Raw genomic sequence first — 13,315 nt, 5'->3', positions numbered from 1 at the left:
TCTTTTGGATTCTAACATCATCATGCAGGAAAAAAAATAAAAATTAGAGTACTACATCTCAGTCAGCTATATCACTTTATGATATGTACTTCTATGACCTCTTTAACTTTAGTGTCTCTGAAAACAGTCCCAAAGAAAGAGAAATAGTATTTGAGAAATACCCTTTTAACCAGTGCTTTTCTTTTAAATTCAATTATCTCACAACAAACTGCTTAATTGTTTTCCTCAAGGAAGGTAAAACTAGAAATACCAGTTTGGTACATATACAAACATTCTTGTTTTCTACAGTTTGTCTTCAGGGCCATTTGTAAACCCATGAGCTTCAGCCATTCTGGACTTTCCCCAGGACACTGAAAAATTCTGTGTACTGACTTTGTATTTTATCATATAAAGCATGCAGCAATATGTGAGAACAGACACTGCCTACATTTAAGTAAGCAAGGCAGCACTGGACAACGGGAAAGAGAACATCTGTTTCACATATCCATATTTCTGGTATTCAGTCACATCTGGGACAAGTTACTTGAAGAGGTGCAGAAGAAACCACAGCAACTTTTTCAAGGTGGCAAATACAGTTTCTCTATGGACAAGAGAACCAGAACTACATTGAAGTCCAGTTTAAAATGAAGACAATATGTCTCAGTTACTTACATCATCTTCATATTTAACATGAATGCCTGTGATTTTGACTTGCACATTTTTTATAACTTGAGTTGCAAGCTTTTCTAAGAAAGTATCCTTCTTCTCCTCCTTTGGTTTGTCTAGAACAAGAACATTTAAAAAGTCAGTATTTAGTATAATAATTGCATCTTGCATTTCATTACACCAAAAACTACAGCAATGTAAATTTAATACGTCCTCTAAATTAACATTTCAGTTTTCACTTATTTAGATTACATATTTGTATTTTTTTCCTTTTCTGCACATCCATATTCTGAAGATGTGATATTAGCTGCCTGTGCACAACTTAACCACAAGAAAATACACATCAAAATTTCAGTCAACACAGTTTAGCTCACAGCAAGTTCTGGATTAATATAGTCCTCCCTACTCCTTCCAAGGTATAAGGTTCTCTCTTAAAAGTCCCTCAGTGAGGGGTTTCAAGAAACAAATGAGTAAGGCAGAGAAATTTAGCACACAACAATACATACAAAGGCAAGCCATAATATTTACAATCCCTCATTATTTCACTATATGACTCTACTATCTATATGACTCACTATATTTCACATTATTTCACGATATGATGACTCTACTATCTCAGGCTGCGTTTCAGAATTTTACCTAAAGTATGGCTGGATGAGTGAGCTGCTGCCCTTACAGGCTACAGTGTTGTGTTCAGTACCTTCCCAAAACACAGTTACTCCAGCAAATGCTATTGATCAGCCTATCAAGCTTCTACATTTTTGTTGGAGATGCTAAATATGGCTCAAGTTGAAGAAATAGTCATGGCTATAGAGAAAAAATAAGGACTATAGGTTTTGACTTAGCTTACTTTAACTGTTTCTAACTTTTTCCACATACAATGCACGGTGAGCAACACAGGTATCTAACATTGTACATATTGCTAAAAGAATGAGAAATTTTCTCTAAAAGCTTTCAGAGGTTCAGGAAAACTGCTTAAAAAGGAAGTCTTCACTACTGAACATGATATAACAGTTTTAGTCGGGAGAGCATTTGATTTCAATTGAAACAAGTTAGTCAGACACTCAGATATAGAAACACCGTATCACTTTTGTATGCAACGCACATTTCCTCCTATTAACTGATTTAAAAAACAAAACCAAAAAAACTTAAGTCCCTATCAAAAGTTCATGCCCTTAAAGTGCAAGGAACCATTAACATTTTTTGCAGCCAGATGCAGCTACTAGCAGTAATTTGTGTGATACCTTGCAAAGTTTATCTTGGGTCCCCACAAGGTTTTCCCTCCAACTGTAAGAATGTGCACAGCTGCAGCTTCCCAAGACCAAATATATAACAATAGAACTGCATGGGACATGGAAATCCGTTCTTAGACATGTGCTAATGCTGAAAACCTGCATGGTTTGGTGTTTACAGACAATGATTATCCTCTTGGGGAACAACATCAATTTCATTCCTGTTTAAGTAAGTCATAACACTAAATCAGTTATTTAGAACAGAGAGCTAAAAGGTGATGAAAAAGGCTGTTTACTGCTATAGCATCAGTTTGAGGTTTTCTTTACCCGTTACTGGAATTGACAAAAATCAAACAGATGTAACTCGCACATGCAGTTTTTTCCAACAGTCACAGTGAAGTGCCACTAGTTTACAGTTCTGCTGTAAATGCTACATATAGCTCAAGCTGAAGAACAGGCATAACTATCCAAGTAAAGAGAAACAAGGACTCCAGCAGTTTCACTGAATCCAGAGAACTGATAAACAGCAAAAAGAGCTCTCTCCAATTTATACTCTCTCTTTCAAACAGGAGGAAAAAGGTTTCATTGGATGGACAGCCAAGGCTATGAAAGACTAATCCAAACAGAAAGCAAAAAGAAGCCTTAAAGTTAAAAGCAGTAACTGTTACCCACCTTTTGAGTGATCACGACCTCTAAAGGGTCTCTTAAAATGCTTTTTGTACTTTTTACGCTTACGTCCTTTTGCAATGCAAGCAATTTTTTGGAAAAAGGATAAAATTCACGTTAGTAAAGCAGAAATGTAGGAAAGCATAAGAAAATATGGAAGAAGGTTTAGCTTGTCTTAAAGCATAATGGCTTAGAAGGTCTCGCTAAAAGCTTTTCAAGATTTAAAGCAAACAATCAGATACATCTCATAGCATAAGATATAAATCCAGAAGAGGCTTCTAGCATACAAGGACATAAGTTTCAAGGTAAAATATAGATGTATGTGGAAACCCAAAGAGCACTTTTCAGTAGGATTCTCATGATAATCAACATTATGGTATGAAAGTACTCTGAAAGAACAAATCAAAAAAACAAAAAGACAGACAAAATTGATGATTCTAAAAGCTTCACATGAAATTAAATTCCATTATTTACACACCTATTACAACCCACACAATCACAACCATTTCATTAATTAAATGATGCTTGTACTTTTCCACTTTTCTGAAGAAAACCAGTTTGGTGAGTTCTATAGTTTCTTTCCCCCCTCTGGCCACCCAAGCAAATACAACTCAGCAATAGTGCTGCCTTTGCTTATCTTTATGGGGTTGGAGCATGAGAAGGGTGTATCCCACTAAAGCAAGAAGGAAGCAAGAATAACAGTGTGCCTAACCAAACTGTGGGGAACAGCTTGGTAACACTTGCAGGCCTGTTCAAACAAAGGAGGGAAGAAGCCTGCCAAGATTTCAACCTGTCTTGCAGGTAAGGTGATAGGGTGGTCACTATATAAATAAGAAAAAGGAAAAAGTAGACAAATAGAAACATTTTATTTTGGATAGCTCTTTTTAACAGTACAAGTAATCCTTTATCTAGGTTACTTTATAAGGACAGCTTCCTTTACTTGTTATTGAATTTGTAGGTCTTAGGCTTTCACTCCCATGTATGACAAAACTGAAGAAACAGGACATTCCTCTTCTTCACCCACATCCACTACTATGGAGAAACTAAACACATGTTTTTAAGCTCACTTTAAACCCGTGCTCAGATAACAGCTCGGGCAAGCAACTTTGCCCAAGTGTACATTTCTGAAAATCTGGTTTTAGAAGTTAAAAATACACATCCAACATAACAATAGTTCCTCTGAATTTCAAGGGAAGCTATTTCCTTGTCTAACTTGAGAGCAATGTAAATAAAGAGAGGTGGGGGAAAGCATGCTAATGCCTTCAATCTGCTATGGTTCATTTTGTCTGTCCATGGTTTCAAGACAGCATGAACTTCCATTATTTTAAGCCCAGACACATTAAACTCTCCAAAGAGCTAAAGATGTTGTAAAATTATAGTAGAACATTGTCAGCATTTTATAACATTCTTGAGCTCAACATGACTGATGGAAATCTAGGTGGTCTCCTAATCTTCTGAAACAGCCATTCAATTAAAAAGGGACTAAAACATTGCAAGATTCCACTTGAATCCACATTCATTAAAATCTTATTTCTAGAACCACCAATATGTGGATGTTCACCAAACAAGCATTGTTTTTTCACTTCTACATTTAGTCACTTTGGAGAGGGAGATTTTTAAAAATGTAAAGTGCCTGCTCATCATGCATGTATAAAATATAACTAACCATGCATACCCACCAGGCTTGGTATCCTTGTAAACGAGACTCTCCAAACCATACAAGGAATCTTGTGAATGTGTGCCTTGGTCCACATGGCAGCAAATAATCAAAAAAATGCATTTGGTTTAACAGAAGAAAATCAACTCATGACCTAATACTAAGTTCACCAAATTTGTACGACACAGCAGTATTTCCATTACAGTATCTGACAGATGAAGTCACTTCAGAATATCTAGTTTCAGCGGTTACCTACATAGGAAATTCATGCCATTTATACTTTTTCTTGTAACCAACAAAAGACCTGCAGCCTCTGATCTCTATACAGGAGGTTTGATAGCGACAGACTGTACAGCTTAGAGAGAAGAAAATAGTTTCATCAGCTTGTGTCAGCAGTTTTCACTTCCTCCTCACACTACCTTACCAACACAGTGCTATGACCATTTTGCTCAATATTTGAATAGCACATAAAAAGAAAATATCTCCAGACCTATTTATACTCTTAAAAACAAGGACTGAATCAAGATTCTAAACTTGTTAATATAAATCAAGTATTAATCAGAAAAGAAAACACAGCTGAGAATTCATGAATCCTGACAACTTTCAATTCAATGTATTTCTCAGATTTTCAGCAGCTATTGTGTGCTCTTAAAAGCCTAGAGAGAGAGATGAATTTCTTAGAATTTTATGGTTTGGTAGGGTACCACAGGCTCCAAGAATTCTAGATCTAGAAAAAGCAAAGGATCTGCTCATACAGGACTTACACAAGTCCTCTAGAGTACAGCACCACAAACACAAATGGCTACCACTGAAATATGAACACAGGATAACAGAACTTCTCAAATGAGAGTAAAAAATAATCCAATTTAAATGTTCCTCTTATTTTTCCTTCTCAAGGCTTAAAGTTTAAAACTGCAAAACACAACTAAATTTAATTCTTGTTCTTTATATAATCAGTTGAGCTAATAAGGTATCATTTTTCTTGACTTTGTTTTTCTAAAGCATTACAAACACTGGATGTACTAATTTTTTTATTGTAAAATAAAACTGCCAGAGATGCACAGACTCACTCTTAACTACATGAAGCTCCAGAATTGGAATTCCTCAATCAGTACCCATTAGGTTAAGTTCATCTTATTATACTATCCTTTCATCCTATTGCTACTGGTGCAAAGAGCATTGGTTGAAACACTGCTGCTGTACATGATTCAAGTGCTGCATAACTGAGCTTAAACAAACATTCCTTCACCCTAGTATCAAGTAATGGCTGCAAAATTAATCACTGAAGTTGTCTTTGCCCTCATATATTTCCTGGTATATTAAAGACAAGAAATAAAGCAAAGCTCCTTTCTTTATTGCAGCCAGATTGTCAGATTGCTGTTTGAAGGAAACTGCACATGTACCTCAAACTAGCAGAGCAGGAAAAAGGCCACAGACACTCCTGTAACTGGAGAATTAAATGAGCAAAAAGATTACAACCAAACTATCTTCTTTCCAAGTGTTGAAAGCATCATCTCTTTCTCAGTAACTTTTCCATGATTTGAAGCATTACAAGTATAGCAGAAATGCATCTTAAGAACCATTACACAAGCCAAAAAATAGGTCTCAATTCAGACAAAAACTTCAGTGATAACTTTTCCCTCCAACACATATAGTTACCTATTATTAATTCTGAGCTTGGTTTCAGTCCAAACAAGCCTAACTGATACCATAATTTTATTAAAGATATTGTTTACTACAATACAAGCAAACAGGAAAAAAAAAAAAATCACCACCACCACAAAACAAGTTAACAGGACTTAAGTGAGAGCTTAATACTTTTTATGACTTGGAGCAAAAGTTTAAGGTTCCTATGTTCATGCTCAATTGTTTTGTTGTGTCATGAATTATTTCCTGCTCACAAGAGTCTCATTTCCCAAACCAGTCCAAGCTCAGTACATCATAAAAGCACAGCAGAAACTGAAATAAAAACATTATCATTGCAGTAAAATTTTACAAGCCTTACCATTCCCCTTAAAGTTCCTTTCAGCAAAGAACAACCTGCAACATACACCTCTAAAACACACAAACATTTATTACCGAGGTGCTAAAGCAAGATAACATTACCCTCACAAAATGTACTGTCTATTGTTCTGTATGGTCCTGTTCCCCTAGAGTACAAAGGAATAAAAATACATACCAGATGAATAAATTCCCATTTCCCATGGAAGCTGACTGGATAAATGAATGGTAAACAAACAAATAACATTTCTTTCAAGTTTTAGAGTAAAAAAAGCTTTCCAAAGCATTGCAGTAGGATTAGCTAGACACTTGAAAAAACAAAATTTATTAAGTCAATTAGAAACCAGGACTTTTCTTTCACTGCACAGCCTAAGTCCTCAAATTCCAATGGAGATTTGTGTGATTAACTCAGTACCTTTTTCTGCTGCTTTTCGCAAGGCTTCCTCAATTCTTGCCAGTTCTTTTTGTTTATTATCCTGCAAATATTTTTCTTCCTTCTCTGCATCATATTTAACACCTGTAAGCCAAGTTGGGAGAGCATTAATCCTAAATCTCAAGTTATATAAATTCATTATCAAGCAATGTATACCACTTACAACATCATGCTGCAAAACACCTTGTTTGAGAGAAAGGCTATTCTTTTTTCATTGCTGAACATTGCAGCCAGCCTCCAAAACTGTTGTTTTTACACAATTATGCATTATTTCACAGGAGAATTTTTCCATGGAAATTCAGACTCCTAAGAGTGGTGCAATACAAGACAGATTTTTAAGTTCTTCTATGTATATATTTCATGTTCTAGGAACTTGCAAGTTTCCTTATCATATCAGAGGTTTTGATTTCAGAGGAAACTAATAAAGTTTTTTGACCCTCTTCCCTCCCCCTACTACTACTGGAATTATTACCTTTGACTGTTATCAATTAGAAGCAGATAAACAGCTAAAGAACAAAACCATCCCACAAAGCTGGATTCAGCAAAAGCACGTTTTAGAGGAAACCTGGCTGTTGAACTGAACTTGGAATGAATATAACCAAGGACCTCCATAAAAGCAACAGGTGCTGTTTTCTCACACCCTTCTTCTACTAACTTGCCAGCATTTGTCTAGAAATTTCCCTGAGGGAGCAGAATGTAAAAATGCTGGCTTACATGAACTACTTGCTATTATAGACTCATTTACATGGTACCCTTAGATATTTTTCTCTTCCATTATTTAACTGTTGCAGAGAAGTTTACATACTTGCTCCAGGAACTATCAGAAGATACAAGCCTTCTAGAGTTGCAACAACTGCCTCCCCATAGAGATTCTTCCAAGGAATCTTCAGAGTAAGTTTATCTAAACAAAGCAGATACATCAAAATAAACATCTCCACTGTGCTTAGTCCAAAGAACACCTCTGGCATTAAAGAGCACTAGTGCTATATACTGATGTCCAAAACACCTTAGAAGGTTAGGAGAAACCATATGAGCATGACCATTTTATAAAGCCCTTGAAGTGATAAAATACATGCAGAAGAAACATAAGCTGTAGTTTTAACCAAAAAGTTGCAGTCTGAGTCAGAATACTTCAAATCAAAACCTGAGATCGTGACTGGAGTTCAATTCACCAGGACAAATATGATTTTCCCAGGAAGTAGAAGAAAAAATACAACGCAGATATATCTCCTACAAATGTTTCATGTGAAAAAGCAATGCTGACTACCAGGGAAAGGAATTTATAAAGAAAAATACCTAAGAGTTCCTAAATCTTTGGCATACTTGTCAGACAGTCCAAATCAGTCCTTTAAAGAGAAACACATACTCCATCTAAACCAAACAGCTCCCCTGATCATTCATGTCTCCAGGAAGAACCTCTCAGATGTATAACTTTACTGTAAACTTACACAAACAGGGTTTGCCAGATAACATTGATGGCATCAATAATATCTATGCTGGTTCCAACAGTGATTATAATGACACTTAAGAAAGCTTGATAAAAGAAATTCAGTGGCAAGATTGACCTTACAGCTTATATTAAAATTTCCATTGCAATAGTCATATTGGAACTAAAACTTACCTATCTGACCAACTTTTACTCTAAAAGGTACATCCAGTTCACTCTGTAAATGACAAAAATAAAATATTAAACAGAAGTAGTAAAAATCAAATAAATAAATTTAAATTACATTTTCAAAGTACTGTATTAACATACAGAAATTAAAAGCTACTTCTTTTAAGGTAGTGGAAAACCTTAGAAGGAAAACAAGACAGCAGCAGACAGGCAAACTAGAGGAAATAAGAAAAAGAATTGGACCATATCATATTCCTTTGACCCCTTCTTTTTCAAGGAAGTGGAGGCTACTTCTCTAAAAGTGGTATTCACTACTGACCTTCCTTTAATAACTTTTGCATGGAAATCTAACACATTGCTATTGTTAGGCTGTCAGAACCATCCCTTATTTTATGTTCTTGACTTGGTCTTGGCTCACTCTCAGCTCTGGTCAGCCACATACATGACTTTGCATTTTTCTGTGTCAGAACTGCTGGAATCTGAATCAATCCCCATAAGAAGGAAAGGTGTGTACAAAGTAACACTTCCTTCCCTTTTTATCTATCAGATATGAAGATATTTGTAGCAATAGATTTGAAGTACAACAAAGCTGTCAGGAATGGATGAAATGGACAAGTAAAATATGAAACTTCAGAATAACAAAGAGAAGCCAGTGATCAGGTTGTATAAAGACCCAATGTGTTTTCAATGCACAGAAGAGTAACAGTTCTCTTTAGTGAGAACTAAATTTTGGAGCAAGATTCTCTCAGCAGTACAGATGTTCATTAGCCAAATTAAAGAACATGAAAATTAGCCAAGTCATTTGCTTTTCCAGACAAGAATATGGGAACTTAATGCAAGTTACTTCTTGTTTTTCAACCACAACTCTTCTTTCTCTGTCCCAGTAAAACGAACAAAATTAGAAGCTGTTAAACAAGAACTTACTTCCAACAACTAGTAAAAAAGAACACAGTGTATCCTTTTGTGAGACTACAGTGAGTAATATTTTATCCTAAGTTTCAGTGTTTAGAATCATAAAACCAATTTGAAGTTATTAGGATACTTACTAATGCATTCTCCTTTATCTGTAAATTTTCAAGTGCCACATTACCTGTTTAGAAGAAAGAGATAAATATGGAAAAAATTACTTCAAGTATTACTTATGTTAGAAAAAGGAACACAACCACAACCCTCCCAGGTGCTTATGAATAAAATCTGAAAACTTTATTCCAGTTACAGAATAGCACAATAAACGTGTAATGTGTAAGAGCCACTAAACATGAGTTATAGACAAAATTTCAGTTGGACGAGATGATAAAAACATCACCAACTTAAGATGTCTACATGTTTCCACTCTATTAAATACACCCACAATAAAAGGAAGTCTTTCTTATTATTGACTTAGTGCGAATGACAACTACAAGTTCTATAAACGTAGGGTAGACTTGGGAAATGGTATCTTTTCATGATTTCACATAAAAGAAAAATCATGCATCACAGAGCCACAGAAACACATACCTATTTTCACAAACACATTAACTTTTCCTGATGCAGACAACATAGTAGGATTTCTAAATGAAACACTGGCACAGAATTATACCCGAGGAAAGCCCACATAATATACCGTAGTGCTTTAATGCCAGATTCCTTAGAGCTATATTCCATTTGAAGTATAGGCATTAATATCGTATAAATATTAAAATTTAAAAATAAAAAAATATAAATGTTAAAATTGACAAGAGCAAAAATAAGGTGATGACCTAGCTACGGAAGGCACCTAAACCAGCCATCTTCCCTGGGCATTACTTCAGCTGGTTTTCTGCACGACTACAGGGTAGTGAACGGAAATGTTTTTATACATTCACCGAGAACAGCTACTCCACGTACCTGCACTATCCCGACTGCTTAACGCGTATTATTTACACCGATAATGGAAATACACGGCTCCCCAAGCACCCCATCAGCTGCACCGCCACCCGGGGCTCTGCGCCATGAGCCCGCCCACAGGTCCAAAGCACCATCGTGCTTCCACCCAGGACCCGAGAGAAGGAATAGGAGGAAAAACAGAGTGTTTATCGATGTCGGCGGTTTCCTCCCTCGAAGCGCTCAGAGGCCAGCGCCGTGCGCCCATGCCGCCGTCCCACAGCCGGACGCGAGGGAGGGGCAGCCAGAGACCTGGGGCACACCAGGACCCACGGTCCTGCAGGGGAGAGGGGACGGGGCAGCCACACACCGACCGTCCGTCCGTCCGTCCGTCACGGAGGGCCGCGGCCCCGGAACTCGCCCGCTGCTCACAGGGGCCGCAAAACACCGCCCTCCCTCTGAGGGATCGGCGGTTCCCCGGCCCGCGAACCCCTCACAGGGTAACCGCAGCCAGCGAGACCCGCTCCCGGTCCCCGGAGACTCCGGCGGACACAGAACGACAGAGGGAAGGGGCTCCTTACCCCCCCATATGCCCAGCTTGAGCTGAGACTTGTTCAGGTTCTCCACATAGTCGCCCAGGAAGCGGTTCAGCAGATCCGCCACCACTGACTCCAGCACCATGGCGTAGGCGGCCCCTCAGCCGCGGCCGCCGGCTGTGAGGGGAGCGGAGTGCAGGGGAGGGGGCGGCGAGCGCGGCGTGACCCAGCGCGGGCGCGCCCCCGGCAGTCAGCTGACGGGGCGGGGCGCAGCCCAGCGCCTACCGGGGTGCGGAGATGGGGAGCGCGGCGGGGCTCGGGATGGGAGCGCCGGGCATGGAGGGACCCCGGGCTAAAGCGGGGAATGCCGAGCCCGCCGCCGGCGCCCGGAGCCGCGGGGCCGAAGAAGCGCGCGGGGAGGTGGGGTGGATGCGGCGGCACCTGGCGCCCCCGTGCGGCGCGGGACCGGCACCGCAGCGCGGCCTCGGCTCCCCCGGCGCTTCGCAGGGCGAAGAGACCGCGTGAGGGAGGAGCAGCTGCGGGCACCGTCTTGTTACTGGCACCGCCACCCGGCTGCTCGTCCGCAGGCACCGTCCCGTCACCGGCATGGCGCCTCAGCTCCTCAGCAGCCCCGGAGAGCCGTGCGGGCTGGGCTGGAGGCTGGCGGGGGTGCGCGGAAGGTGCCCGGCCCGGCGGCCCTCAGTCGCACCTCAGGCGGCTCCCGCCGAGAGGCGCTCGGTACCGCCCGGTCTGTGTGGGGCGTGGCGCCGCCCTTGGGGCACTGCCCGGCTGATGCCGTCCCAGGGCGAAAACTCTCTCAGGTCCAGAGAATCATGTCCACATATGGACACAGGTATCTATCTGAATTCCACTGCTAGATCAGAAACCACTCATTTTCAATCCTTTCTTTATTTTAATCTCAGTTTAAAAAGACTTCAAAATACCTAACTGGTTTTGATCCAGCTCTAGACACCTCTAACTAGTAGTCTCCAGCACATCTTGTAGCCTGCCTGTCCATGCTGCACTTACTCAACTTACCTACATAATACCAGATTCTGTCCTGGGTAGATACCCAGGTGTTTTGTCCCAACATGAACCATTTCTCCTGCAGACAGACTGTGTCATTTCAATTTTTATTTTCTCTCCTCTAAAATGGATAAGATAAACCAGGATAAGATCTACACAGAGTTAAAATTAGTAAAACAGTCAGTCCGCAGTTGAAAAACCAAGGACTGCCAAACATGGAAGATATCTCCTGATCCTCTGGAAGAAGTTGAAGTCAGCATGGAGATGCACAGCCTCCAAGCAAAATTCAGCTTGAAAGCTGGCAAACTCTCTGGTGAGACTGTTCTCCTATGAGGATCAATGCAGCTGAGCACACCATTTTTGGGATACATGAGATTTTTGTGTACAAAGTATAGAGCTGGTCAGTATAAGTGCCTTTGGTGAGCTGAATTTTGCTGGCATCCTACTTCTGAAACTTGTCACCAGCACGAAAGGGGTCCATCCCCAGTCTCTCTCAGAGTTTGAAACAATCCTTCCACTGTTCTAAACTCCATAGGAACACTCTGTGTCTACTTCTGCCATTAAAATGGTCAAATCTGAAGTGGACACTACTTCTCTTGAGAAAAAAAAAATATATTTGAAGTCAGTGGAATAATAATGATTTCCATGACACAACAGTTTGGACAGTAATCACATCGAATTTTATTGACTTTGAGAATACACAATTTTGAGAACAGTCACTTTCAATTATAACAGTCTCCAAGGCAGAGATATCAAGAAGTAAATAAAAATGTTCTTTGACACATGAACATTTAAGGTATAGTAACTGAAGTGTCCTGTCACCCACACCCTTGAACTCTAGCTGGCATTTGTCAACATCGGGATCGGCTGAGAGAATCACCATCGCCTGATTTCCCATTTCATTTTAACAAGGCAATCTGCAGGAACAGATGTATTTCTTGCCTAATGCCCTCAGTGAGCTGCTTTTACCACTGAGGTAAAAGTTATGCAGGAAGGAAAACACTGAGCAGATGGGTGTGTTTACAAGGGAGTTAAACTGTGTGTACAAGCACCACTGTTTCTGGGAATCGGTGTAGTCAGGAAAGGATAAAAGCATCTCATAATTAATAAAGGCATCAGTCAGTTCAATCATATAGGAGTTTTTCAGGCTGTGATTGGAAAAAAAGGTTTTTTCCAATTTTTTCCATAATTAATGCTAGTAAAATATATAGAAATACATCTTTTCACTTAGAAAATATTTTGTATAACAATAGCTTTTAGAGAATATGTAAGAATCACTAAGAATATGTAGCCATAGAATTTAGACTGGGATTTGAATAGTTCAAACTCCAAAATACAATCCATTTACATGCCATAAAGATGAGAAATGGCAACTTAGGTATATTTACAGCAGTTTAGGTTTGTACTTTTTTTAATGAAAGAAAATGTGCTCAGATTACACAGAAACCCCAAAACTTCAGTAGATGCAGAAGAATAATCTTGAAAAATACAATTTGCACATAAATCATGTTCTCAGATGAACTAAAAAATAAAAAAAAAGGGAAGAATTATTTCTCAGGTGAACTAAAAATAAAAATAATAATTTTTCCAGTTGCCTAACCTAAAATAGATAGTTTGATTCTTTCTGAGATTTTCCTTTGTAGCATAGAGGGATGAATACCA

The 13,315-nt window shown here is 39.2% G+C and overlaps 1 protein-coding gene across 3 annotated transcripts in view; it reads right to left on the bottom strand.

Annotated features, from left to right (window-relative positions):
* Positions 1-10,873, bottom strand: part of VPS13C (vacuolar protein sorting 13 homolog C) — a 74,319-nt gene extending 63,446 nt beyond the window's left edge. Inside the window, exons 1-8 of one of the 3 annotated variants that reach the window (XR_004498862.1) lie at positions 10,673-10,873; positions 9,296-9,339; positions 8,256-8,298; positions 7,440-7,535; positions 6,617-6,718; positions 4,223-4,285; positions 2,550-2,615; positions 652-761 (exon numbers count right to left, since the gene is read on the bottom strand). Coding sequence is in view for 2 of the 3 variants with exons in the window: in XM_015639079.3 (XP_015494565.1) it covers positions 652-761; positions 2,550-2,615; positions 4,223-4,285; positions 6,617-6,718; positions 7,440-7,535; positions 8,256-8,298; positions 9,296-9,339; positions 10,673-10,772 (624 nt within the window). In the remaining variant the exon portion in view is untranslated. The remainder of the gene's footprint in view (positions 1-651; positions 762-2,549; positions 2,616-4,222; positions 4,286-6,616; positions 6,719-7,439; positions 7,536-8,255; positions 8,299-9,295; positions 9,340-10,672) is intronic. The other 2 variants (XM_015639079.3, XM_015639081.2) reach the window with 2 other exon arrangements.
* Between the last annotated feature and the right edge of the window lie 2,442 nt (positions 10,874-13,315).

The sequence above is a fragment of the Parus major genome, chromosome 10 (assembly GCF_001522545.3).
Source record: "Parus major isolate Abel chromosome 10, Parus_major1.1, whole genome shotgun sequence".
NCBI classification, from domain to species: Eukaryota; Metazoa; Chordata; class Aves; order Passeriformes; family Paridae; genus Parus; species Parus major.
Note: the sequence above shows the minus strand (reverse complement) of the source record. Positions and strands in the feature narration are given on the sequence as shown.